The 25,243-nt window shown below is 45.0% G+C and overlaps 1 protein-coding gene across 1 annotated transcript in view; it reads right to left on the bottom strand.

The window, feature by feature from the left end:
- The window catches only part of LEMD3 (LEM domain containing 3), a 145,603-nt gene that overhangs the window by 101,246 nt on the left and 19,114 nt on the right, over window positions 1-25,243 (bottom strand). Inside the window, exon 2 of the mRNA XM_082256495.1 lies at window positions 10,981-11,009. Within this exon, the coding sequence (XP_082112621.1) occupies window positions 10,981-11,009 (29 nt within the window). The remainder of the gene's footprint in view (window positions 1-10,980; window positions 11,010-25,243) is intronic.

The raw sequence follows: 25,243 nt of genomic DNA, 5'->3' as shown, positions 1-25,243 counted from the left end.
ATCCGGCCCTAAAATTTACACTGTTATACAAGCTGTACACTCGCCATTTTACATTGTAGCAAAGGGTCATTTCTTCAGTGTTGTCACACAAGATAAGATATAAAAATAATTTACAAAAATGTCACTTCTGTGGGATACTGTATACATATATACAGTGCCTTGCGAAAGTATTCGGCCCCCTTGAACTTTGCGACCTTTTGCCACATTTTAGGCTTCAAAGATATAAAAACTGAATTTTTGTAAAATCTTACCTGTAAAATTCCTTTCTCTGAGTCCTCCGACAGTCGCCGCCATCTTCATATTCGTCACAATGGGGTATTAGACTTTGCTCCGTAGGAGTAGCTAGGCAACAGAATATGTTATTAAAGCTTTTAACATATCCCACCCCCAGGGGGTGGTCCCCTCAGTCAATACCCTCCTACTTCCTGTATCCATACCTCAGTTTCAGTGGAATAGCAGTAGAGTATACAACCAAACCCTAAAGAGGGGCGGGGGCGGCGACTGTCGGAGGACTCAGAGAAAGGAATTTTACAGGTAAGATTTTACAAAAATTCAGTTCTCTTACGTCCTCCGACAGTCGCCGCCATCTTCATATTCGTCACAATGGGGGCGTCCCAAAGCAGTGCAAACATGAGGGGTGGGAAACGCAGCCGCGCCTAAGGCAACGCAGTCTCCACATCAAAGAAAGGAACCTTACCAAAGGAAGGAAACCAGCTGGGCAACATGAGAAAAAAACTTGCTCAACAGGAGCAATAACCCAGGAGAAAAACAACCTAGGGATGAAAATATATCCCAAACAGCCAAGGAGCCCAAAACAAGGGGCTCTAAGGAACCGCCGCACTAAGAACGTTACGGCCAAAGGAAGCATCTGCCGATGCCTGAACATCCACTCTGTAGAATTTTGTGAAGGTGTGCACGGTCGACCAAGTCGCCGCCTTACACACCTGGGCCACAGAAGCCCCATGACGACAGGCCCAAGACGTACTCAGAGATCTGGTAGAGTGCGCCTTCACAGGCACAGGGGGAACTTTCCCCTTCAAAGCATAGGCCTGTTCAACGGTCTGTCTGATCCATTTGGCGATGGTAGAAGCCGACGCCGCCATGCCCTTCCGAGGGCCCTCTGAAAGGACAAACAAAGAATCCGACTTGCGGAAAGAGTCAGTCGATTTCAGGTAAACCCTAATCGCCCGAACAACATCCAAGGAATGCAACTCCACCTCCTTCGGATGTTTAGGCTTCGCGCAGAGCGAAGGCAAGACAATGTCCTCATTGAGGTGAAAATCCGAAACCCTCTTCGGAAGAAAAGAAGGGTTAGGTCGCAAGACCACCTTATCCAGGTGAATGACCAGATACGGAGACTTGCAGGACAAGGCTGCCAGCTCCGACACTCTGCGAGCCGAAGTGATCGCCACCAAAAAGGCGACCTTCTTGGACAACATAGACAACATGATCTTCCTGATCTGTTCAAAAGGAGCATGTTGTAACACGGACAGAACAAGATTCAAGTCCCAAGGAGGCAGCGGTTCCCTCCTAGGAGGGACCAGATGTCGCACCCCTTGAACAAAAGTACTAACCAAGGAGTTAGACGCCACAGGACGTTGAAAAAGAACGGCCAGCGCAGACACCTGACCCTTGATCGTAGCCAGCGCCAAACGCTGGTCGACACCCGTTTGAAGGAAGGATAACACCCTAGACACCGAGTATGTGCGAGGTGAAAACCCCCTGGACTCACACCAGGCAAAATAGGCCTTCCAAGTACGGTAATAGACCTTCCCCGAGGAAGATTTCCTCGCGTTAATCAAAGTGTGAATGACCTCAGGGGAGAGACCCCTATCCTTCAGGACCTCGGTTTCAACAGCCAGGCCGTCAAAGCCAGCGACTGTAAAGCAGGATGGAATATCGGCCCTTGAGACAGGAGATCTTCTCGAAGAGGCAGACGCCACGGAACGTCGCCCGCCAGATTCACGAGGTCTGCGTACCAAGACCGGCGAGGCCAGTCCGGCGCCACCAGAATCACCGTGTGCGGTTCCGAGATCAACCTGCGAAGGAACCTGGACAGCAATTGAATCGGTGGAAACGCATACATCAGTCGGTACTGATGCCATGGAGCTACCAATGCGTCGGACGCGTCTGCCCGAGGATCGCGCGTCCTTGCCACGAACCTTTCCACCTTGTTGTTCAGACGAGACGCGAACAGGTCTACCTCCGGAAGACCCCACTCCGCGCACAACATCTGGAAGACATCCGGGTAGAGGGACCATTCCCCCTGGTCCAGGGTCTGGCGGCTCAGATAATCCGCCTGCCAGTTCTCCACCCCCGGAATGTGGACCGCCGATATCGCCGGGACGTGTGTCTCGGCCCAAGACAGAATGTCGGCCACTTCCCGAGCCGCTCGGGCACTCCTGGTGCCCCCTTAAAGATTGATGTAAGCCACCACCGTGGCATTGTCCGTCTGCACCCGAACCGGACAGCCTTGCAGCCTGTCCGTCCAACGTCGAAGGCAGAGAAATATTGCACGCAACTCCAGAATGTTGATCGGAAGGGAGGATTCCTCCGCCGACCAAGTTCCCTGGGCGGACAGAACTCCCAGAACACCACCCCAGCCCGACAGGCTGGCATCCGTGATCACCGTCCATGAAAGAGGATGAAAAGACTTGCCCCCCGACACCGCCGGGGACTGGAGCCACCACAGAAGTTCCCTTCTGGTGCGATGGCTCAACGAAATCTGGAGATCCAGAGATTGCGGTCGCCCGTCCCACCTGGACAGGACCCCCGCTTGGAGACCCCGCGTGTGAAACTGGGCGAAAGGAATCGCCTCGAAAGCTGAGACCATCAAACCCAGACACCGCATGCACGTCCAGAGGGACGAGCACGGAGCGTCCCTGAGGGACCCGACTTCCACCTGAAGAGTCCTGAGTTTGTCGTCCGGTAGGAAGACCTTCGCCTGGACCGAGTCCAGGATCATTCCCAGGTAGGGAAGACGAACCGACGGACACAGCGTCGACTTTGGATAATTTATCGTCCAACCAAACTCCTGTAGAGTCTGCATCGTGACGGTCAGGTCCTTCTCCAGACCCTGGCTGGTCGCAGACCGAACCAGAATATCGTCCAGATACCCCAGGACAGAGATGCCCTGGGCTCTCAACAAAGCCAGAACCGGTGCAAGCACCTTGGTGAATACCCGTGGAGCCGAAGCGAGACCAAAAGGTAACGCCACGAATTGGTAGTGATCCTCCGCAATGGCGAATCGAAGGTACCTCTGGTGACCCTCGAAAATCGGGATGTGAAGGTACGCATCCTTTAAGTCGATGGAAGCCATGAATTCCCCCGGAACCAGGGCCGCCACCACTGACTGCAGAGATTCCATGCGGAACTTGCGAACCCGCACAAAGCGGTTCAGAGCCTTTAAGTCCAGAATTGGACGTACCTTGCCCTCCTTCCTGGGCACGGTGAACAGATTGGAATAGAACCCCCAAAATCTGTCCCGATGAGGCACCGGAACCACCACCCCCTGAGCCCTCAGGTCCCGCACCGCTAGGTGCAGATCCCGCAAACGCTCCGGAGACAGTTGAAGATTTGAGGGAAAAAAATCTGCTCTCCGGCCGAGAGAGAAACTCGATCTTGTATCCAGATTGAACGATTTCCTGAACCCAACTGTCCCGAACACGGGCCAGCCAGGGCTGAAGAAAACCGAGCAAGCGTCCCCCCACCCCAGAACTGGGTGAGGGCGCCCCTTCAGGCCGCATTGTTATGGGCAGCAGATCCGGACTGGCCGGACTTCTGCTTACCTGACCACGTCTTTTGGGAGCCTTGACCTTTGAACAGCTTGCCCTTAAAGTGCGACCGAAAGGCACGAAAGGACCCCTGAGAGGGCCGAAAGGAAGCGGTCTTCTTACCAGGAGCCGCCTTAGCCTTGTGGGATTGGGGCAAGAGCGTGCTCTTACCACCCGTGATCCCCTTTATCAGTGTATCCAAGGATTCTCCAAAAAGGCGAGATCCATCATAGGGCAGATTGGCTAAGGTCTTGCGCGAAGATTGGTCCACAGACCAACACTTCAACCAAACTAGGTAGGCGAGACAATACCGCCACGCTGTGTATACGTGCAGCCAACGGTACTATATCCAAGTCCGCATCACACAAATACATGACACCCTGATGGATTTGATCCATCATATCCAATGTCGCCGGTGAGGCAGAATCAGCCACCAGGACGCGTCTAAGCACTTGCGTCCAACTCGCGACAGCCTGGGCTGCCATAAGAGAAGCAAATATAGCTTTTAGCATAGAACCCGTATAGAATAAGTATGACGGGCAAGAGACTCCAGCCTCCTGTCCGTGGCATCCCGGAACACCGGGGCATCCTCTGCAGGAATCGCAGTGGACTTATTCAAAACCGCTATCGCGTGATCCACCGGAGGCGGTACACACCAACGCTCATCAGTAGCGGGCGTGAAAGGATAACGCAGCTTGAACCTACTTGGCACAGCAAAAGGCTTGCGTATATTGCGCCATTGTTCCTTAACAGTGCGCTGAAAATCATCCGTGCAGGGAAAAACCTGTGATGTCTTGCGTCTTTTCTGCGTCCCATAAGCTGCCAGGGCAGTGTTTGTTTAAAAGAAGCAACCAATTCATCCATGAGTGCAAGCTCTTCAGACGAGCCAGATGGAGAATTATCCACCCCTTCAACCTCAGCCTCCACCTCGGATCCCACAAGATCCAGGGAGGAACGGGACCCCGATAAGGAGACCCCAGCCATAGCAGCCCCATCACCATCACCCTCTGAATCAGAGGAAATTGAAACTCTGGGCCGTTTTGTGGATTGAGCAGCCACAAGCATCAGCACCTGAGCAGCAAGGTTAGCCACAATCTCAGCCAAATCCCCCCCTGGGGGGGGAAACAGCAGTCCCCTGGCCTCCCACCAAAGTGGTAGGAAATTTGCTCTCCTGAGAATCCATTGCCCCCAAAAAATATGCTGGAGAATAAAGGGTTAACTGCCCCTTTAACAAGCGTGGCGAGCGCAGCCCACCGCACATACACACTAGCACAAGTAGACCCCCACAGGGATAAAAGCTCAACTCAGGCAAGGATATAGGGATAGAGAGGATAAAAACCTGGAGAGACCACTGCTGCTGCCTCGATCGGTGCGCCCAGGGAAAGGAAGGGACGTAACTCAGGGCGCTCTATTAAAGCCTATGGAAGGCTACAAGAAAATGGCCGCCTGCAGTGTTAACATGCGGCCGGGGCAAGCGCTGCCAAAATGGCGCCCTTTGGCGCCGAAATCGCCGCTCCTCCACCACAGTGAGGACAGCTGAAAAACACTACAGTATAGTAAAAACAGCGGTCGCTGTAATGTGCCCCAACACGATACAATCATGCCCCACAGCACACAGCCTGCCACACAGTCACAGTCTGACACAGAATAGTGCAGCACAGCCCCCCTCCTTGCAGCCCACAGAATGCAGCCAGACAGACAGGGAGCTTAACAGTGTGAACAGAGGTAGGGTTACACAGTCCCAGACTGACACCCCCCAAACAGACAGGTCCCCACACAGATACACTTACCTCCTAGATGGCGTGGGGAACCCGCACAGGTGAACAAGCCACTGCACATGTGACAGGGAGAGTCGCATCCAGGACGCAGAAAAAACTGGGGTTGAGAAACCGCACAGCGTCCAGTGAGGTAGCCACCTCACCATAGCATCCCTGCAGCGAACAGGGATGGGTCGTTCATTGTGCCAGGAGCATTACCAGACTGAACGCTCGATGGCAGGCTGGGAAGCCACTGACCTGCGACCAGGGGGATCAGCCCGAGACCCAGCCCGCACGAACCCTTTTCATCAGAACAACTAATGCTGACAAAAATAACAGCTAAGTAAGGAGAGAGAAAAAAAACTCAAACAAAAATCAAAAAAAGAAGAGAAAGGCTGAGACAAAATGCCCCAGCATAGAGACATCCAGCTACTCCTGACAAGCTAGACATTGAAACTGAGGTATGGATACAGGAAGTAGGAGGGTATTGACTGAGGGGACCACCCCCTGGGGGTGGGATATGTTAAAAGCTTTAATATTAACATATTCTGTTGCCTAGCTACTCCTACGGAGCAAAGTCTAATACCCCATTGTGACGAATATGAAGATGGCGGCGACTGTCGGAGGACGCAAGAGAAACTAATTTTTTGTGAAGAATCAACAAGAAGTGGGACACAATCATGAAGTGGAACGAAATTTATTGGATATTTAAAACTAATAAAAAACTGAAAAATTGGGCGTACAAAATTATTCAGCCCCTTTACTTTCAGTGCAGCAAACTCTCTCCAGAAGTTCAGTGAGGATCTCTGAATGATCCAATATGACCTAAATGACTAATGATGATAAATAGAGTCCACCTGTATGTAATCAAGTCTCTGTATAAATGCACCTGCACTGTGATAGTCTCAGAGGTCCGCTTAGAGACTATCATTATGCAGAGAGCATAATGAAGAACAAGGAACACACCAAGCAGGTCCGAGATACTGTTGTGGAGAAGTTTAAAGCTGGATTTGGATACAAAAAGATTTCCCAAGCTTTAAACATCCCAAGGAGCACCGTGCAAGCAATAATATTGAAATGGAAGGAGTATCAGACCACTGCAAATCTACGAAGACCTGGCCGTCCCTCTAAACTTTCAGCTCATACAAGGAGAAGACTGATCAGAGATGCAGCCAAGAGGCCCATGATCACTCTGGATGAACTGCAGAGATCTACAGCTGAGGTGGGAGACTGTCCATAGGACAACAATCAGTCGTATACTGCACAAATCTGGCCTTTATGAGTGGCAAGAAGAAAGTCATTTCTTAAAGATATCCATAAAAAGTGTCATTTAAAGTTTGCCACAAGCCACCTGGGAGACACACCAAACATGTGGAAGAAGGTGCTCTGGTCAGATGAAACCGAAATCAAACTTTTTGGCAACAATGCAAAATGTTATGTTTGGCGTAAAAGCAACAGCTCATCACCCTGAACACACCATCCCCACTGTCAAACATTGTGGTGGCAGCATCATGGTTTGGGCCTGCTTTTCTTCAGCAGGGACAGGGAAGATGGTTAAAATTGATGGGAAGATGGATGGAGCCAAATACAGGACCATTCTGGAAGAAAACCTAATGGAGTCTGCAAAAGACCTGAGACTGGGACGGTGATTTGTCTTCCAACAAGACAATGATCCAAAACAAAGCAAAATCACAATGGAATGGTTCACAAATAAACATATCCAGGTGTTAGAATGGCCAAGTCAAAGTCCAGACCTGAATCCAACAATCGAGAATCTGTGGAAATAACTGAAAACTGCTGTTCACAAACGCTCTCCATCCAAGCTCACTGAGCTCGAGCTGTTTTGCAAGGAGGAATGGGCAAAAATTTCAGTCTCTCGATGTGCAAAACTGATAGACATACCCCAAGCGACTTACAGCTGTAATCGCAGCAAAAGGTGGGGCTACAAAGTATTAACTTAAGGGGCTGAATAATTTTGCACGCCCAATTTTTCAGTTTTTTATTTGTTAAAAAAGTTTGAAATATCCAATAAATTTAGTTCCACTTCATGATTGTGTCCCACTTGTTGATTCTTCACAAAAAATTTACAGTTTTACATCTTTATGTTTGAAGCCTGAAATGTGGCAAAAGGTCGAAAAGTTCAAGGGGGCCGAATACTTTCGCAAGGCACTGTGTATACATATATACACACACACACATATTATATATATATATATATATATATATATATATATATATATATATATATATATATATATATATATATATATATACACATACATACACACAGTTCGGCTCATAAGTTTACATACCCTGGAAGAATTTATGATTTATTGGCCATTTTTCAGAGAATTTGAATAACAGTTTTTTCAGTCATGGTTCGGGTTTGGCTGAAGCCATTATCAACCGTGTTTAGTCTTTTTAAAATCATAACAGAAAAATACCCAAAATGACCCTGATCAAAAGTTTACATAGCCCAGTTCTTAATACTGTGTATTGCCCCCTTTTACATCAATGACAGCTTGAAGTCTTGTGGTATTTGTGGATGAGGCTCTTTACCTTCTCAGATGGTAAAGCTGCCCATTCTTCCTGGCAAAAAGCCTCCAGTTCCTGTAAATTCTTGGGCTGTCTTGCATGAACTGCATGTTTCAGATCTCCCCAGAGTGGCTCAATGTTATTGAGGTCAGGAGACAGACGGCCACTCCAGAACCTTCACTTTATTCTGCTGTAGCCAATGACAGGTCGACTTGGCCTTGTATTCAGGATCATGGTCATGTTGAAATGTCCAAGTATGTCCCGTGCGCGGCTTGCAGGCTGATTAATGCAAATTTTCCTCCAGTATTTTTTGATAATATACTTCATCTTGGCATCAATGACTGAATTTCCTGTGCCTTTGTAGCTCACACATCCCCAAAACATCAGCGATCCACCTACGTGTTTCACAGTAGGAATGGTGTACCTTTTATCAAAGGCCTTCTCCAAATGTAGAGTTTATGGTTGTGGCCAAAAAGCTAAATTTTGGTCTCATCACTCCAAATGACTTTGTGCCAGAAGGTTTGTGGCTTGTGTCTGTTCTGTTTGGTGTATTATAAGCGGGATACTTTGTGGCATTTGCGTAGTAATGGCTTTCTTCTGGCGACTCGACCATGCAGCCCATCTTTCTTCAAGTGCCTCCTTATTGTGCATCTTGAAACAGCCACACCACATGTTTTCAGAGAGTCCTTTATTTCACCTGAAGTTATTTGTGGATTTTTCTTTGCACCCTGAACAATTTTCCTCGCAGTTGTGGCTGAAATCTCAGTTGGTCTACCTGACTGTGGTTTGGTTTGAACAGAACCCCTCATTTTCCACTTCTTGATTTGAGTTTGAACACTGCTGATTGGCATTCTCAATTCCTTGGATATCTTTTTATATGCATTACCTGTTTTATACAGTTCAACTACCTTTTCCCCAGATCCTTTGACCATTATTTTGCTTTCTCCATGATTCAGAATCCAGAAACGTCAGTGCAGCACTGGATGAAAGATGCCAGGGTCTGTCAGGAGTCCAGAAGACATTGACCTTTTAATACACACACTAATCACAAGTGAAGATGGTTACCTTTAATAGCCATTCAAACCCCTTTGTGTCAACTTGTGTGCATGTTATCAGGCCAAAATCACCAGGGTATGTAAACTTTTGATCAAAGTCATTTGGGTAGTTTGTTATTATGATTTAAAGAGCAAACCGTTGATTACATGGCTTCAGCCAAACACTAACCATGAGTGAAAGAAAAAAAGTGTGTGTCATCATTCATATTCTCTGAAAAATGGCCAAGAAATCAAATTCTGCCAGGGTATGTAAACCTACAAGCACGCACACATACATAACACACATATATCAATTTTTTTATATTAAAGACAGTGGGTGGATAAAAATACTCTTCACAGGCCCAAATATAGGTTTAAGTACTAACCTCTTACTTTACTGCTCTTTTACACAGAGATTTAAAGGACTATTTCATAAGCCGCTGGACCACTTTCAGAAGCGGAGGGACTGGACCAGTGTTCCTCAACTCTGGTCCTCAGGGCACACTAACAGGCCAGATTTTAAGTATTACCTTGGGGAGGATGCAGACTAGAATACTGCAATCATTGAGCAGCAAATTATATCACCTGTGTTGTATTTCAGTTTTCTTGCAAACCTGGCCTGTTAGTGTGACCTGAGGACCGGAGTTGAGAAACACTGGACTAACCCCACACACCTCTCCACTGTTTCTCAGGCTTACCATTGCCGCTGGTTTGCCCAATAAACGATCTGAGGGTGTGGCAGGCTAAATCCAGAGGCAATCAAAGAGCAGATCCTCCGATCGCCTCTATGGCCTTGGAGGACAGGAGCGACATGACTCCACTTCCAGTTTAGGCTGGAAGTAAACTTTTTTTTTTTTTTTAAAGCAAAAGATCTGCATTTATTTTTTTTATCTATTGCTTTTAAAAGGGTAAAGGAAAGATTTGGGGGTCTCTCCAAAAAGAGGACCTGTCATCCTTTTTCTATTACAAAGAATGTTTACATTCCTTGAAAAAAAAAAGAAGGGCCCCCCATCCCTCATTTAAAACCACTGCGCAAATACCGTGCGACAATCACCATTTTATTCAGTAGGGCAGGGTTTGACAAAATCCGCTTTAAATCTAGGAGCCAGCTAAAAGGAGCCAGATTTAGACGAACACATTATATGGGTGGAACATGTAACATTATCAAATGCTTACTTCTCCTTTAACCCTTTTCAGAGCCAGAGCAGTTTTTCGCATTTTCCCCCAAAAAATCATCTTGGGACTAAAACATTACATAAAACCCCAAAACATGTTCTGAAAGTAGACACCCTAGAGCAGGCATGTCCAACCTGCGGCCCGGAACCGCAGGCAATGCAGCCCACTGCCCCCTGACAATTTTTTTTTTGGTGGGGAGGAAGGAAGTCCGGTCGGGGGCATGGCCACAGAAACTTTCAACTAGCGGTAGGCAGAGGCTGCCTCAGAGGGGAGGGGAGCATGTGCAGTGTTTCTGACTCCTACCACCACGACCACTTCAAATCACTGAAGTGGACATGGTGGTTAGAGTGTTCCTTTATTATCTCTCAGAAGAAGTAAACCTCTGTATACTGATTCCAATTCATTTGATCATCCTCTAGTGGTGTTAAATTAGTGCGGGGGGTGCAGCGGCGTGGGAAGGGCACAGCAACACAGCGGCCTGAGAAAATTTCTCTACACTCAATGTGGCCCAGAGAAGCCAAAAGGTTGGACACCCATGCCCTAGAGAATAACACAATAGTGGCTCTAATTTTTTTTTTTTTTATGTCAAGCAATATTACCTTCCACTAAGAAAAAGAAAATTTCAGTTAAAGAAAACAAATTACAAGGTTATTTTTAGGGGGGCACAAATGGAAAAATGAAACTTGCAATATGTTTAATACTTACATAACCTGGAAAGCCATCAGGACTTTGTACTAAGAAAAAAAAAAAAAAAAAAAAGAAGTACAGTATAAGTAAACATTGTTGGTTTTATTGCATGCACAGAATTAAACAAATGGTTACCAATTGGATAACGCATAAAACCGCAATGGTGACTATTTAAATGGTATAGAAAATTTGTCAATGACAGGAACTCACCAAAAAGCCCTATCCCCTACGACCCGCAGTTGTCTAGAATCTGAAACCCAGTCTGTGTAATCAGCTATTTCAGGTTAAAGACGGGGGTAAATATGGCCATAATTATATATATATATATATATATATATATATATATATATATATATATATATATATATATATATATATATATATATATATATATATATATATATAGTAAATAATTCCTTTGTATTCAGTGTCTGTATGAGAAAGGCCATGAACAGTCATGGCAAGGGGTAGCAAACAAATACTTTGCTTGTTTGGGTTTAATTACAGAGAAGATAAGCAGGGCTTGCATGAAAACTTTCCATATATTTTTCCTTTTAAATCAGAAATTGAGTTAAAATGACACTAAACAGAATAGTAGATCATTGTTAGGGGGGGATCAACCTAGTTCAATTGTCAACCTATGAGGTAAAGGGGGCCTCAGTTGTGACGTGTACTTTGTGCAATGGCTTTGTGTACATGTATAGTATTGTTCACTCTCATCTCCAGCTATGATTCTATTTAACCAGTATATGGGAGTGTGTGGGGGGGGGGGGGCTAAAATGGGGCTCCTTGCACGTGTGTGCCTAAAAGGAGACCACCCAGTGATCCTCCAGTAGGCACATAGTCAGCCCCCTACCTAAAGAAGTTGGTGTGCACCCTAATGAAGAGGTATAGAGGTATTAGACCTCCTTGCAGGCAGCGTTAGAATCCAGATCAGTGGCTTGCAGCATCTGCTGAAGTAGTAGCCAGAGGAGTGGGATATAACCAACCTTTCCCTGGAACATTTACATTGGGGCTGCATCAAGGTCAGACTGACCAATATACAGTAAAACTTTGAATTGCAAGTATAATTCGTTCCGGAAACGTGCTTGTAATCCAAAGCACTCTTAATATCAAAGCAAATTTCCCCATAAGAAATAATGGAAAAATCAGACGATTCCTTCCACAACCATTTATGCATAAGTCCTTCAGTCCATATAAAGAGATTACAGCAATGTGACTTCAAGGCAACCTCAGGTAATGCCTTAGTAGTCTTCCTGTAATGTCAGAATCCAAACAATTAGGACGAGGATCAGACTAAAAAAAAAAAAAAAAAGCCTGCTTTTATACAGGCACTTATTCTTATGTTTTTAGCTTGAAGAAAGCTTGTGCTTTGTGCACATTTTTAATTGTGCTTCTTTGAGCATAAGCGTTTTTTCAAAAAAACTCCTACATGCAAAGATCTTTTTTTGCTAGAAAATTACTTAAAGCCCCCCCCCCCCCCCCAAAAAAAAATTTATATATATCTCTATCTATATCTATCTATCTATATCCATCAGAGACTCTAGGGAATAAAATCATTCATTGCAATTTTTTGACACGGTATTTGCGCAGCAACTTTTCCAACGTGATTTTTTTTATTAAAAAAGAAAAACCACAAAAACATTAAAGTTAGCCCAATTTTTTTGTATAATATAAAAGTTGTTACACAGTAAATGGATACCCAACATGTCACGCTTTAAAATTGCACACACTCATGGAATGGCGCCAATCATCAGTACTTAAAAATCTCTATAGGCGATACTTTAAATTCTTTACAGGTTACCAGTTTAGAGTTGCAGAAGAGGTCTTGTGCTAGAATTATTGCTCTTGGTCTAACAATTGTGGCGATCTCTCACATGTGTGATCTGAACGTCATTTACATATCTGGATACAACCTACATACGTGGTTGCTTCTGCGTACGAGTGGACAGCGGCACCAAATTATTTTTTTTTACGATTTTATTTTTAACCACTTCCTTACCGAGTCATGTAAAATGACGTCGGCGAAGTGGTTGTCTAGATACGGGCCGCCGTCATATGACGTCGGCCCGTTCTAGCTGCTACTGCGCGCCCCCGGCGGCGCGCAGCGGCGCGATCAGGGATGAGGCTCGTCCCTCGGACATAGCCCATCACTGATCAAGGTAAACAGCCAATAGAAATTGGCTGTTTACCACGTGATCGGCTGTGTCAATCACAGCCGATCACATGAGCGGCTCCAGCACGAGCCGCTCGTTCTCTCTGCAATGCGCGCCCCCGGGGGCGCGCAGAGCAGCGATCGGGGACGAGGCTCGTCCCTCGGACAGAGTCGATCCCCGATCTAGGTAAAGAGCCAATGAAATTGGCTCTTTACCACGTGACCGGCTGTGTCCAATCACAGCCGGTCACAAATGTCAACAGAGAACACGGTAACTAGCTGTCACCGTGTTCTCCTCCTCACACACTGATCCTGTGTGAGGAGGAGATTGTGGTAACAGCTAGTTACCAATCATAGTGCACCCCAAACACACTGATTGCCCCCCCCCCAATAAAGAGCACCTGTCACTAGCCCATCAAAGTACCCGAGTACCTGTCATCAGGTACTCAGATGACAGGTACTCGGGTACTCTGATGGGCTGGTGACAGGTACTCGGGTACTCTGATGGGCTGGTGACAGGTATTCGGGTACTCTGATGGGCTGGTGACAGGTACTCGGGTACTCTGATGACGGGTACTCTGATGACGGGTACTCGGGTACTCTGATGACGGGTACTCGGGTACTCTGATGACGGGTACTCGGGTACTCTGATGGGCTGGTGACAGGTACTCGGGTACTCTGATGGGCTGGTGACAGGTACTCGGGTACTCTGATGGGCTGGTGACAGGTACTCGGGTACTCTGATGGGCTGGTGACAGGTACTCGGGTACTCTGATGACGGGTACTCTGATGACGGGTACTCGGGTACTCTGATGACGGGTACTCGGGTACTCTGATGACGGGTACTCGGGTACTCTGATGACGGGTACTCGGGTACTCTGATGACGGGTACTCGGGTACTCTGATGACGGGTACTCGGGTACTCTGATGACGGGTACTCGGGTACTCTGATGACGGGTACTCGGGTACTCGGGTACTCTGATGACGGGTACTCGGGTACTCTGATGACGGGTACTCGGGTACTCTGATGACGGGTACTCGGGTACTCTGATGACGGGTACTCGGGTACTCTGATGACGGGTACTCGGGTACTCTGATGACGGGTACTCGGGTACTCGGGTACTCTGATGACGGGTACTCTGATGACAGGTACTCGGGTACTCTGATGACAGGTACTCGGGTACTTTGAGTACCTGTCAACGGAGTACCCGTCATCAGAGTACCTGAGTACCTGTCACCTACCCATCAGAGTACCCGAGTACCTTCCACCTGCTCATCAGAGTACCTGACGCCTGAAGTACCCAAGTACTTGCCGCCTGCTCATCAGTACCCATCAGTACTCATCAGTACCTATCACGTATCAGTACTGATCATCAGTACCCATCAGTACAGTATCACCTATCACCTATCAGTCAGTGAGTACTACTCATCAGTACCTATCACCTGCCTGTCACCTGCCCATCAGAGTACCCGAGTACCTGTCACCTGCCTATCGGAGTACCCGAGTACCTGCCACCTGCTCATCAGTACCAGAGTACCTGTCACATGCCCAACAAAGTACCCGAGTACCTGTCACCCTTCATACAGCCACCATGTCCAAGTCCAAAAAGGTTTATATAAGTCGTCCGTTTAAACCTAAATACCGGTGTTATGGTAGCAGATAGCTGCCATAACCCTGGTATTTTTTTAAACGGTGGACGGTTGGCTTTCCGATAAGGGTGGTCCCAGCGGCGGATTCGCCGTGGGATCACCCTTCCGGGATGGCGGAAGAGGCGCCCCCCCCCCCCTCCCGACGCGTTCCGGTCCCTTTCCCCGCTTACCGGACCCGCCGGCAGCGGGGAAAACGATCCGGTCCCGAATCCTCACAGACAGGATGTCGAGTGAGGGCAAGCTTGCCCTCACTTGACTCTATGGTCTTGGAGGACCGGAGCTACGGAAAATGTTGTTGCCTAGCAACCGGTTTAAAGGTCCTTTTTTTTTTTTTTTCATTTTATATTATAATTATTATTATTTTTTTTTTTTTTTCTATCTTTTAGTGTACTTGTGAGATCTGAGGACTTTTTGACCCCAGATCTCACAAAAAAGAGGTCCTGTCGTGCCTATTTCTATTACGAGGAATATTTACATTTCTTTTAATAGAAATAAAAATGATCAATTTTTTTTTTTTTTTTTTTTTAAACGGTGTAAAAATAAAAAATAATAAATAAAATTAATAGTAAAAAAAAAAAAAAAAAATTAAAGCGCCCTGTCCCCGTTAGCTCGCGCGCAGAAGCGATTGCATACAGAAACCCCGCCCACATATGTAAACGGTGTTCAAACCACACATGTGAGGTATCGCCACGATCGTTAGAGCAAGGGGAATAATTTGAGCCCTAGACCTCCTCTGTAACTCAAAGATGGCAACCTGTAGAAATTTTTAAATTGTCGCCTATGGGGATTTTTAAGTACCAAAGTTTGTCACCATTCCGTGAGCGTGCGCAATTTTGAAACATGACATGTTGGGTATCTATTTACTCGGCGTAACATTATCTTTCACATTATGGAAAAAAATTGGGCTAACTTTACTGGTTTCTTATTTTTTAATTAAAAAAAGTGAATTTTTTCCAAAAAAATTGCGTTTGGAAGACCGCTACGCAAATACGGTGTGATAAAAAATAGTGCAATAATCTCCATTTTATTCTCTAGGGTCTCTGCTAAAAAAAAATATATAATGTTTGGGGGTTCTAAGCAGTTTTCTAGCAAAACAACTGATTTTAGCTTGTAAACACCAAATGTCAAAAATAGGCCTAGGCAAGTGGCTAGGATGCATGATGATGCTCCTTGGATGTTCGGCCCCTCTATATGGCTAGGCTGTGAAAAAGTCTCACACATGTGGTATTGCCATACTCAGGAGTGGCAGAATGTATTTTGGGGTGTCATTTTTGCTGTGTACATGCTATGTGTTAGGAATATCCTATAAATTGACAACTTTGTGTAAAAAAAAAAAGTTTTCATTTTTTTCCCACATTTTCCAAAAACCTGTGGAAAAAAATGATATGTTCAAACGACCCATAATGCCTCATAGAATATACGTTGGAGTGTTTGCTTTCCAAAATGGGGTCATTTTGTGGACTTTTCCATTGTATTGGTGCTCTAGGGCCTTGAAAAGTGTGATAGGTAGTAAGAAAGTTTTATGTGTATTTATGCTCCTAGAACGCCTGAATGTGCTTCTTGGACGTGGAGTCTCTTTTTGTGGCCAGGCTGTGTAAAAGTCTCACACATGTGGTATCGCCATACTCGGAAGGAGTACCAGAATGTATTTTTGGGTGTAATTTTTGCTGTGTACATGCTATGTGTTAGAAATAGCTTATAAATTGACAACTTTGTGGGAAAAAAAAGAAAAAAAAATTTTTTCTTCATTTTCCCAAGAATTGTGGGAAAAAATTACAACTTCAAAAAACTCACCATGCCTCTTACTAAATACCTTGGACTGTCTACTTTACAAAAAGGGGTCATTTGGTCGGTATTTGTACTGTCCTGACATTTCAGGGCCTCAAGAAAGGAGATAGGCAGTCAGTACATCTGGTGTGATCAATTTTCAGTAATTGGTACCATAGCTTCTAGACTCAATAACTTTCACACAGACTAAATAATATACACTAATTTGGGTTAATTTTACCAGAGACATGTAGCAGTATACATTTTGGCCCAAATGTATGAAGAAAAATTTATTTTTTGCAAAATTTCATAATTGAAACTAAAAAAAAAGTGTTTTTTTTTCAAAATTTTTGCTCTTTTTTTGCATATATCACGAAAAAAAAAAACCCCAGTTGTGATCAAATACCACCAAAAGAAAGCTCTATTTGTGTGAAAAAAATGATAAAAATTTTGTTTGGTTATAGTGTAGCATGACTGAGCAATTGTCATTCAAAGTGTGAGAGTGCTGAAAGCTGAAAATTGGTCTGGGCAGGAAGGGTGTCAAACTGCTCTGTATGGAAGCGGTTAATCTTTCCATTTATTTTTTTTTGGTCACTTAATTCTATTACAAGGAATGTAAACATCCCTTGTAATAGGAATAAGGCATGACATGTCCCCTTTTTTCAGCGAGATCTGGGGGTCTACAAGTCCCCACTCGCCTCTAGGCTGGAAAGCCTGAGGAAAAAAAAAAAAAAAAACAATTTTGGCTTCCTAGCTGAAGAAACTGTAGTGTTTACATCTGCCAAGGCTGGATGTGACGTCATAACGTTGTGCCCAGCCACTGAGGCTCAGTTACATTGGTGCGATGCGTGAACCCTGTGAATCCACTGCAGGTTCTCGCATCGCGCCCGACTCGCAGGCAGTTCATACGGCCATATGCGAAGCGCTAGGAGTGTCAATACAAAGTTAATTACACCCCAGATCAGTTTGCATATTGTAGTGCGAACTGTCAATTTGGACAGGAATCAGATCGCATCACCTATGCCAGTGGTCCTCAACTCCAGTCCTCATGGCCCACTAACAGGCCAGATTTTAAGTATTACCTTGGGGAGATGCAGACTAGAGTACTGCAATCACTGAGCAGCAAATGATATCACCTGGGATGTTTTTCAGTTATCTTGCAAACCTGGCCTGTTAGTGGGCCCTGTAGGCCAGGGTTGAGGACCACTGACCTATGCGACCAAATTCTTGTGCTGATAACAAAAAAAAAAAAAAAAAAAAAAAGGGGGGTCCTGCCCAAGTTTGGTCCGAATGCGATGAGAGTTCAGTCATACAATACGTATGGCTGAATTAGCATCGCATGTGATCTAAACCGCAGTGCGGTGTGAATCACATGCAATGTCTGGCATCGCTACAGTGTGAACCAGCCCTTAAGGTCATAGAGATGACCGGGTTCCCTCCCACCACCTGTAAAAACAGTCAAGCGGCTGAACAGCAGCTTTGATTGTTTTTATTGTGCAGGGAATCAACGGCAGAAATGTATATATCATTTATTAGGGCTGATCAATTATGAAAATAGTGGTCAACTATTTTCATAATCGATTAGTTGGTCAGCCGATTAGTTGTCCTGCATACAAAATGCATTTTTTATTTGTTTACATATCAGGAAATACAGTGCAGCACACATACAGCTCAGTACACCCTCCATACATGTCAGTATACATAGTGCAGCACACGTACAGCTCAGTAACCCCCCCCCATTAGAGATGGGTTTGGGCGTGTTTGGGATCCCACCTGCCCGATCCCGCCAGGAAGCCAACACTGCACACAGCTAATCACAAGCAGTGAGACATTTCCTGACCTGTGCAGCTGCGAATCTGGAGCTGTCTCACTGCCCGTCTCGGTGGGATCCTGAACACGTCCGAGCCCATTCCTACCCTCTATACATGTCAGTATACACAGTGCAGCACACATACAGCTCAGTACATCCTACATACATGTCAGTATGCACAGTGCAGCACACATACAGCTCGTAAGCTTGTGAATGTGTGAGGAGCAATGCCTAATGGGACATGTAGTCCCATACCTTGCTATGGGGGAACTCTATATTATACTTTGCAGCTTGCTATAGGAGCACTTTTAAGACATGAGGAGCAAGAAGTGGTGACAGGGCACCCCAGAAGTACGAGTACTGATACTTTTTCTCAAGTACTCCCTGATATCAATTACCAATACCCATTTTTATTGTCGTGACTTTTTTTTTTTTAGACTAATGAAAATTACCGATACTTTACGATTAAGAACAGTTTCTGTGGCTTTGAAATTGCACTACCTCAGCGGGATTTGGGCAGCCGCAGATTAGTGCAATTTAGACCTCAATTCTTTACACATATATATAATATTATATTATATATCTAAATAATCTCTTCTGTCTGTTTAGTCCACACATAGCTTGTCCAGATTTTGTAGTGTTAATATGTGGTCACACCGCTTTAGCACCTGATGGCTTAAAGCGGTGTTCCAGCCTCACCCCCTCCCCCCGCCAAAGTTTAAAGTCAGCAGCTACACATACTGTAGCTGCTGACCTTTAATATTAGGACACTTACCTGTCCTGGAGTCCAGCGATTGTCGGCACCGCAGCTGATGGAAACATTGGCTGTCGGATGCTGCCGTCGCCATTGCCGGTGAGGGAACTCAGCAGTGAAGCCTTGCGGCTTCATGGGCGGGTCCCTAAGGAGCGAAGCACACTGCACATTTGGATTGGCTCGGCGGCGGGGTAAGGAGGAGGGGTTAAACTTCCGAGGGACAGCGCCGCCTCTCGGAAGTGGGGAAAGGTACCCGTCAAAAACAAGTACCCGTTCCCCCCCTGAAAGGTGCCAAATGTGGCACCAGAGGGGGGGGGGAAATCAAATGAGCGAAAGTTCCACTTTTGGGTGGAACTCCGCTTTAAATACATGTACAAGCTATTGGGATCTGAGCACAGGTATATCTTCTCTGTTGTACCACAGGTCAGTGACCAGACCTGAACCTAGTAGCTCTCCCCCACCTTGTGTCTTTATGCCCCAGGTTGGCATGATGTCCACAATAGCATTTGCAGTGGCAAAGCAATGTAGGACTGGCCATAAGAGGGATTAGTTGGACGCAGTTGGTCAGCCTAAATATGTACTGCAATATGTGTGAACTAAATATCCTTGTTTTTCATTGCTTAGTTTGCTGGAAAGACTGTATAGCAGTGTGCAGAGGGTCCATTCAGAATTTGTAGTGTGAATATGTGGTCACACCCAGTGGTGTATTTAGGTTTTGTGCTGCCCTAGGCCTGACTAAACCTGAGCACCCCCCCATTTTAAATTTAATGACCCACCCCTTCCTGTAAATGCCACACCCATTCCTGTTTATGACCTGCCCTGTCATCTGTAATCAGGGCCGCCTCATCCGTGCCCACCAGTGCAGTTTACCAGTGCCGCCTCATCAGTGCCCACCAGTGCAGCCTCATCAGTGCAGCCTCATCAGTGCCCACCAGTGCAGCCTCATCAGTGCCCACCAGTGCAGCCTCATCAGCGCCAATCAATGTAGCATATCAGTGCCGATAAGTGAAGCATATCAGTATAAGACTGGCGCTATACTAAAAGTGTAGCGCAAGCCAGCAGGGATCCTTTTCGTGCAGGAGCCAGGAGGAGATTTTAGTGCATGGAGCAGCTTTTTTTGCTGGCCCCTGCAAAGTGCCACCCTAGGCCTGGGCCTTGTTGACCTAGGCCAAGATACAGCACTGGTCACACCCCTTTAGCACCTGATAATTGAAATACATGTGCAAGCTATTGGGATTTGCGCACAGGTATATCTTTTATCATATAGCTACTTATTTGTATTTACCACTGCACAGAGATATTCAAGAATAAATGTTTTTTTTAAAACTTTACCTAATCACTAAATTTTACGCTACATTCAAGGTTTTTTTATTTTATCCGATCAAAACAATCAGGACAACTTATCGATTATGAACATAATCGTAAGTTGCTATCTATATCTCTGTAGCTGCAGGCATCATTCAGATATCTCCACTTAAACCTAAGGACGTCATGATGGACGGTGGTATGGAAGTGGTTAAAGTCTATGGACACAAGTCAGATAGAAGTCGCCATGTAGGAGTACAGGAAACTTTTCTAAAGTCGTAGCGACTTCAGAAGTGCTAATTAACATGTTTGAAAAAAAAAAAAAAAATATATATATATATATATATATATATATATATATATATATATATATATATATATATATATATATATATATATATATATATATATATATATATATATATATATATATATATATATACTGTTCCCCTAAAGCATGTTATACAGCACAGTGCTTGTGGTGTGCAAATTGGCCCTATGTATTACCTAAAATACCTGGTTGATCCTGCCCCTCCCCCTGTAAACTGACCATGGTTTATCATGGATGCTGAGCCCTGACACAGTGGTCAGTTTACATGCCTCCGTCATCCGCAGCTCTCTTATGCCCTCCCCCCCACCACCTGTCAGCTCGTGACAGTGCCCGCCCCCTCCCGCTGATAAAACTATTAGGAGGATACAATCCCCTCTGTTACAAGGACATGTGCCCCACTGCATGTGTGTGTTTTTTTTAAATATGCTGATTTCTACCTGATTTCAGTGTGCCTCTCAGCGCTCACGTGACTGCTCACCGCTCTCTTATCCCTGCTGTCAGTGGGAGTTCTATGCCCCACCCGCTGTAGCGGGCAGCCCAGAAGAGGAAAGCAGCGAGCAGTAACATGAGCGCCAGAAGGCGCTCTGAAATCAGGGAGAAATCTGCATGTTTTTTATAGAACACATGCAGTGGAGCATGTGTCCTTACTTAACAGAGGGGATTGTTTCATAATAGTGACTTTACAACCTTAAGACAGCTCTCATTACTAAAATGGGATTCATCTTCTGTTCCACTCCGTTGTGATGTGACACTACTTGTATTGCAAGACCTCACTCAACATAAAATGTATTTAAAACATTTTTGCTCGTCTTGTCAAAACATTTGAAGACCAAGTTAAGCTTGATACACACTATACAATTTTCTTTAGATCTTCAAAAAAAACATAATGAGGTCAGACCTAAACACTTTCAATTTATATGCAATCAGGCATGCCCGTGCACTACATAGTTGAAGGTAAATCTAAAGGAAATCTACCAACCAAAGTTGTGTATAGTGTGTATCCAGCCTTACTCACAATTCAAGGTTTTACTGTATTGATGATCAGTGTCCATCATGGGGCAGGAGAAACTGCATTCCTCAAGGCCAACTGAGATAGATGCTCTTTAGATATATGTCACCAGCATCCCCAGCAGCACAGACCCATGCAGGAAAATCGTTTAGAAGCTTGAAACAAGAAGTTACAACTGAAGCATACAACTCAGGTCACATGCTCTCTGAAGAGAGTTCACCCCCAACTGCAGAGAGTTTCCTTTGGAGGTAACTAACCCACTAACATGGTTTGACAGAATAAAAAGGTTAGTGCCAACACAGAATGGAGAGCAGAACCAACTAGCTCAAACTGGAATTTAAGGAGAAAATTCCAAAGTAAAATCTAGTAGGCAATCTACTTGACTGGTGTCCTGTTTAGGTGTACACAGTTTGACTGAGAACAGACAAACATCAAAAGGGAACAATGGCAGCAGACTCCGACAAGACCCATCCATCCTATCCACTGAAATACCTCAAACAGCAGATGCAAAAGGGAAGCTCTGAAACTGCAGGAGCCCTAAAAGGCTGAGGACAGACATGATGATCCCCAAATGCTGGGTAAAACACTGCCTCAATCATATCTGGCAACTCCCATTGAATCTGGAGTAACCGGCAGTTGACTGCAATGTCTCAAAAACAGTCTCTTCTGAAATAGACTGCTGGGACTTTGAATCCAAGTCAGAATAAGTCATAAGGGCCAGTGGTCTGGTCTTTGGCCTCTGGAGGGGCAGATACACTGCAGGGGATAGAGCTGGAGCATGTTGAGAGACTCTGCAATCAATGCATGCAATGAGTGGTGAAAGTCCTGAGGGGGGCATGGAGGTCCCCAAGGAAAGGGTTGGGAACTCTGCCTCACCTGACACTGAGGAAAATGCCAATGAAGAACCAATATAAATGTGGGTACTAGGTCCCAGATTACAGGCACTGGTTCCTTCAGAGTATACTGAGAAGGTGCCTCCAAAAAACACCAGAGGAATATAGGCTGGGGTCACCCATAGAAGCAGGACTGTCCCAGGTGTCACCAGAGATGTGGTGGCCATGCAGTGGAAATGTAGGCCCCTTTAACACTTGTGCGACTTCTCCTGCAACTTGGGACTGCAAAGTCACATGACAAGTCGTACTCTATGATTTCCAATGAGTACCGTTCATATCTGTGCAACTTCAAGGACTTGCAATTAGTCGCTGCACTACTTTGGTCGGACTGATGCATTTTGAGGTCCATAGACCTTATTACTACACAGCATTGCTTCAAGTCCAGTCAAAATTGTGTAAATTTTAGGTCGCACAAGTGTCAAAGCGGTCTTACTAAGCCCAAAGAGCGAGACAAGGACTGAACTTCTCATAAATCTAGTGCTGATGAGTGCCAGGTGGGCAGAGGTGACCATGTCACTGTAGGGGGTTGTGTCCATAAAACATACACAATGTCTTTAATATGGATGGAGGAACAAACAGGTCAAGTCTTTGCTTTTATTCAAAACTGGAAACTGACTTTTATAATGGTATAAAGTTCTAAAGTTGTTTTAAAAAAAACAAACCCCATCAGATTAGTCAGAAAGGCTCCCCCCTGCTTGTCAGCTGCTCTGTACAGTGAGCTGCTCAACTAATGTACAATAAGCATGCATTTAAAGCCCCCGTTCTGTGCAGTGATGATGCGACTCCCTTGCAAATTGGGCTGCAATGCCCAGCCAGTCAAGTGGTCGAAGTGAACCCAGAAGGAAAATTTGGCGAAGATGGAAGTGCCTGTGACCAGCAGGAGCAGTACCAGCTCAGTGGTGGAGGGCTTTGTTTGATAGTTATGTCAATGCCAATATGCAACCCATACTTGGCACATTATGACAGACCACCCGGGGACCCCATTTAATAAGAATAAAAAAATAAATAATGGCATTTACCACTTTAAAAAGGAGTCTTTAGGAAATACTTACCTTTTCAAGATAAAAAAAAAAAAAAAACAACAAGCAAAAGCTGTTTAGGGAGGAAGTAGGGGGGCCACATTCGACTAAATACCTTAGAATTTGCGTCATTTTTGCAGAAGGGGAGAAAAAGATATCAAACTGACTGGTTCTCCCCTTAATCAGAGATACCATGACAAATGCCTATGCAGATAGTCATACAACTGGCTGCTCTGGTATTCTAAAGCAGCATTTTCTACAACTAGGGAATTTCAGGGGTGTTTTAGTAGATTCACTAAAGTAAAACTGAAGCTGTTCCAGGCACAGCCAACTAGGTGTATTTTAGAGCAGGCAGCTTACCATTAAAAAAAGAAAAAAAAACACTTCTAAGAGCGAGCAATAAGTTCTCTACCTAGTAGTTGCATAGTCTGTTCCTCCCTGTCCTGACCACCTTATTGGCAGTATCATTCTCTAATAAAAGGTAAATGAGAGGACCTGTTAAAGCAGACTACACAGCAACCAAGTTTTTTTGTAATACAGGCGTCTCCCAAGTTACAAACAAGGTGGCGTCTGTAGGTTTATGCTTAAGTTAAATTTGTTCGCAAGTCAGAAAAGGTACATTTTTTAAGTGTAGCTCCAGCCCAAAAAATTATTTTTGCTTTTTTTGGATAGCATAGGGAAGGGTTAACACCTGTAATATTTGTTTTGCTGTTTGTGCACGTTCAGAAGATTTCACATCACTGATTGTCCCTATGACAATTGGATTTAAAAAAATATGGGTTGTTGTGGAAAGGATTGGTGATAAAGCTTCAGTGGAGACATCTTTTTCCCATAACTCTTACAGGGGTGAATTTCCCTTCCAAGAGGTATATTTCCTCACTTCCTGTTGTCTCCCTCTGTTCGCAAGTAGGAGTCGTTTGTAAGTTGGATGTTTGTAACCTGGGGACCGCTTGTAGTACCCAGTTTTTTTCCATGTAAGCCAGGCAATTTCAATTCACTCTTCTGGGAAAAATATTTTAGCCTCATGCACACCAAACTTTTTTTTTTTTTTTTTTTTTTTTTTTTTTTAACAGTGGCTGTATTTGGCATCAGATGCTTTTTTTCTGCAGCCAGTAAACTTCCCCAGTTAGTTATCCTATATGTCCATGCACACAGGCTAACAGTTTTTGGCAGGGGCATTTTCTGGCTGGAAAAAAAACTAGTGGATTGAGAGTTTTTCAGCTGTAAAAAACGTTCTAACTCTGATAAAAGCTGAAAAAACAGATTTCCTGCATTCAAAGTTTTTAAGCAGTAAGCTTTTATGAAAGTATAGTTGTTACAGCTGAAAAACTCCTACTGCTACAGCTTTATACTGGTGTTTATGTCCAGTGTGCATAAGGCCTTAGGCTACATTCACACCTGAGCGTAGCGGTTTTACGCATTTTTACCGCGATTTACAGGCGTTTTTTGTGCAGGCATTTTTAGATTGAATAGAGACCAATGGAAAACGCCTGTAATCTGCCCAAAAAGAAGCTCATGTACTTTTTTGAGCATTGGGCGTTTTGCTCACAGCATCAAAACGCTCAGATGTGAACAGGGGCCATTGAAA

This window comes from Pelophylax lessonae, assembly GCF_965119305.1.
Source record: "Pelophylax lessonae genome assembly, chromosome: 4".
NCBI classification, from domain to species: domain Eukaryota; kingdom Metazoa; phylum Chordata; class Amphibia; order Anura; family Ranidae; genus Pelophylax; species Pelophylax lessonae.
This window is presented reverse-complemented; position numbering and strand designations above follow the sequence as displayed.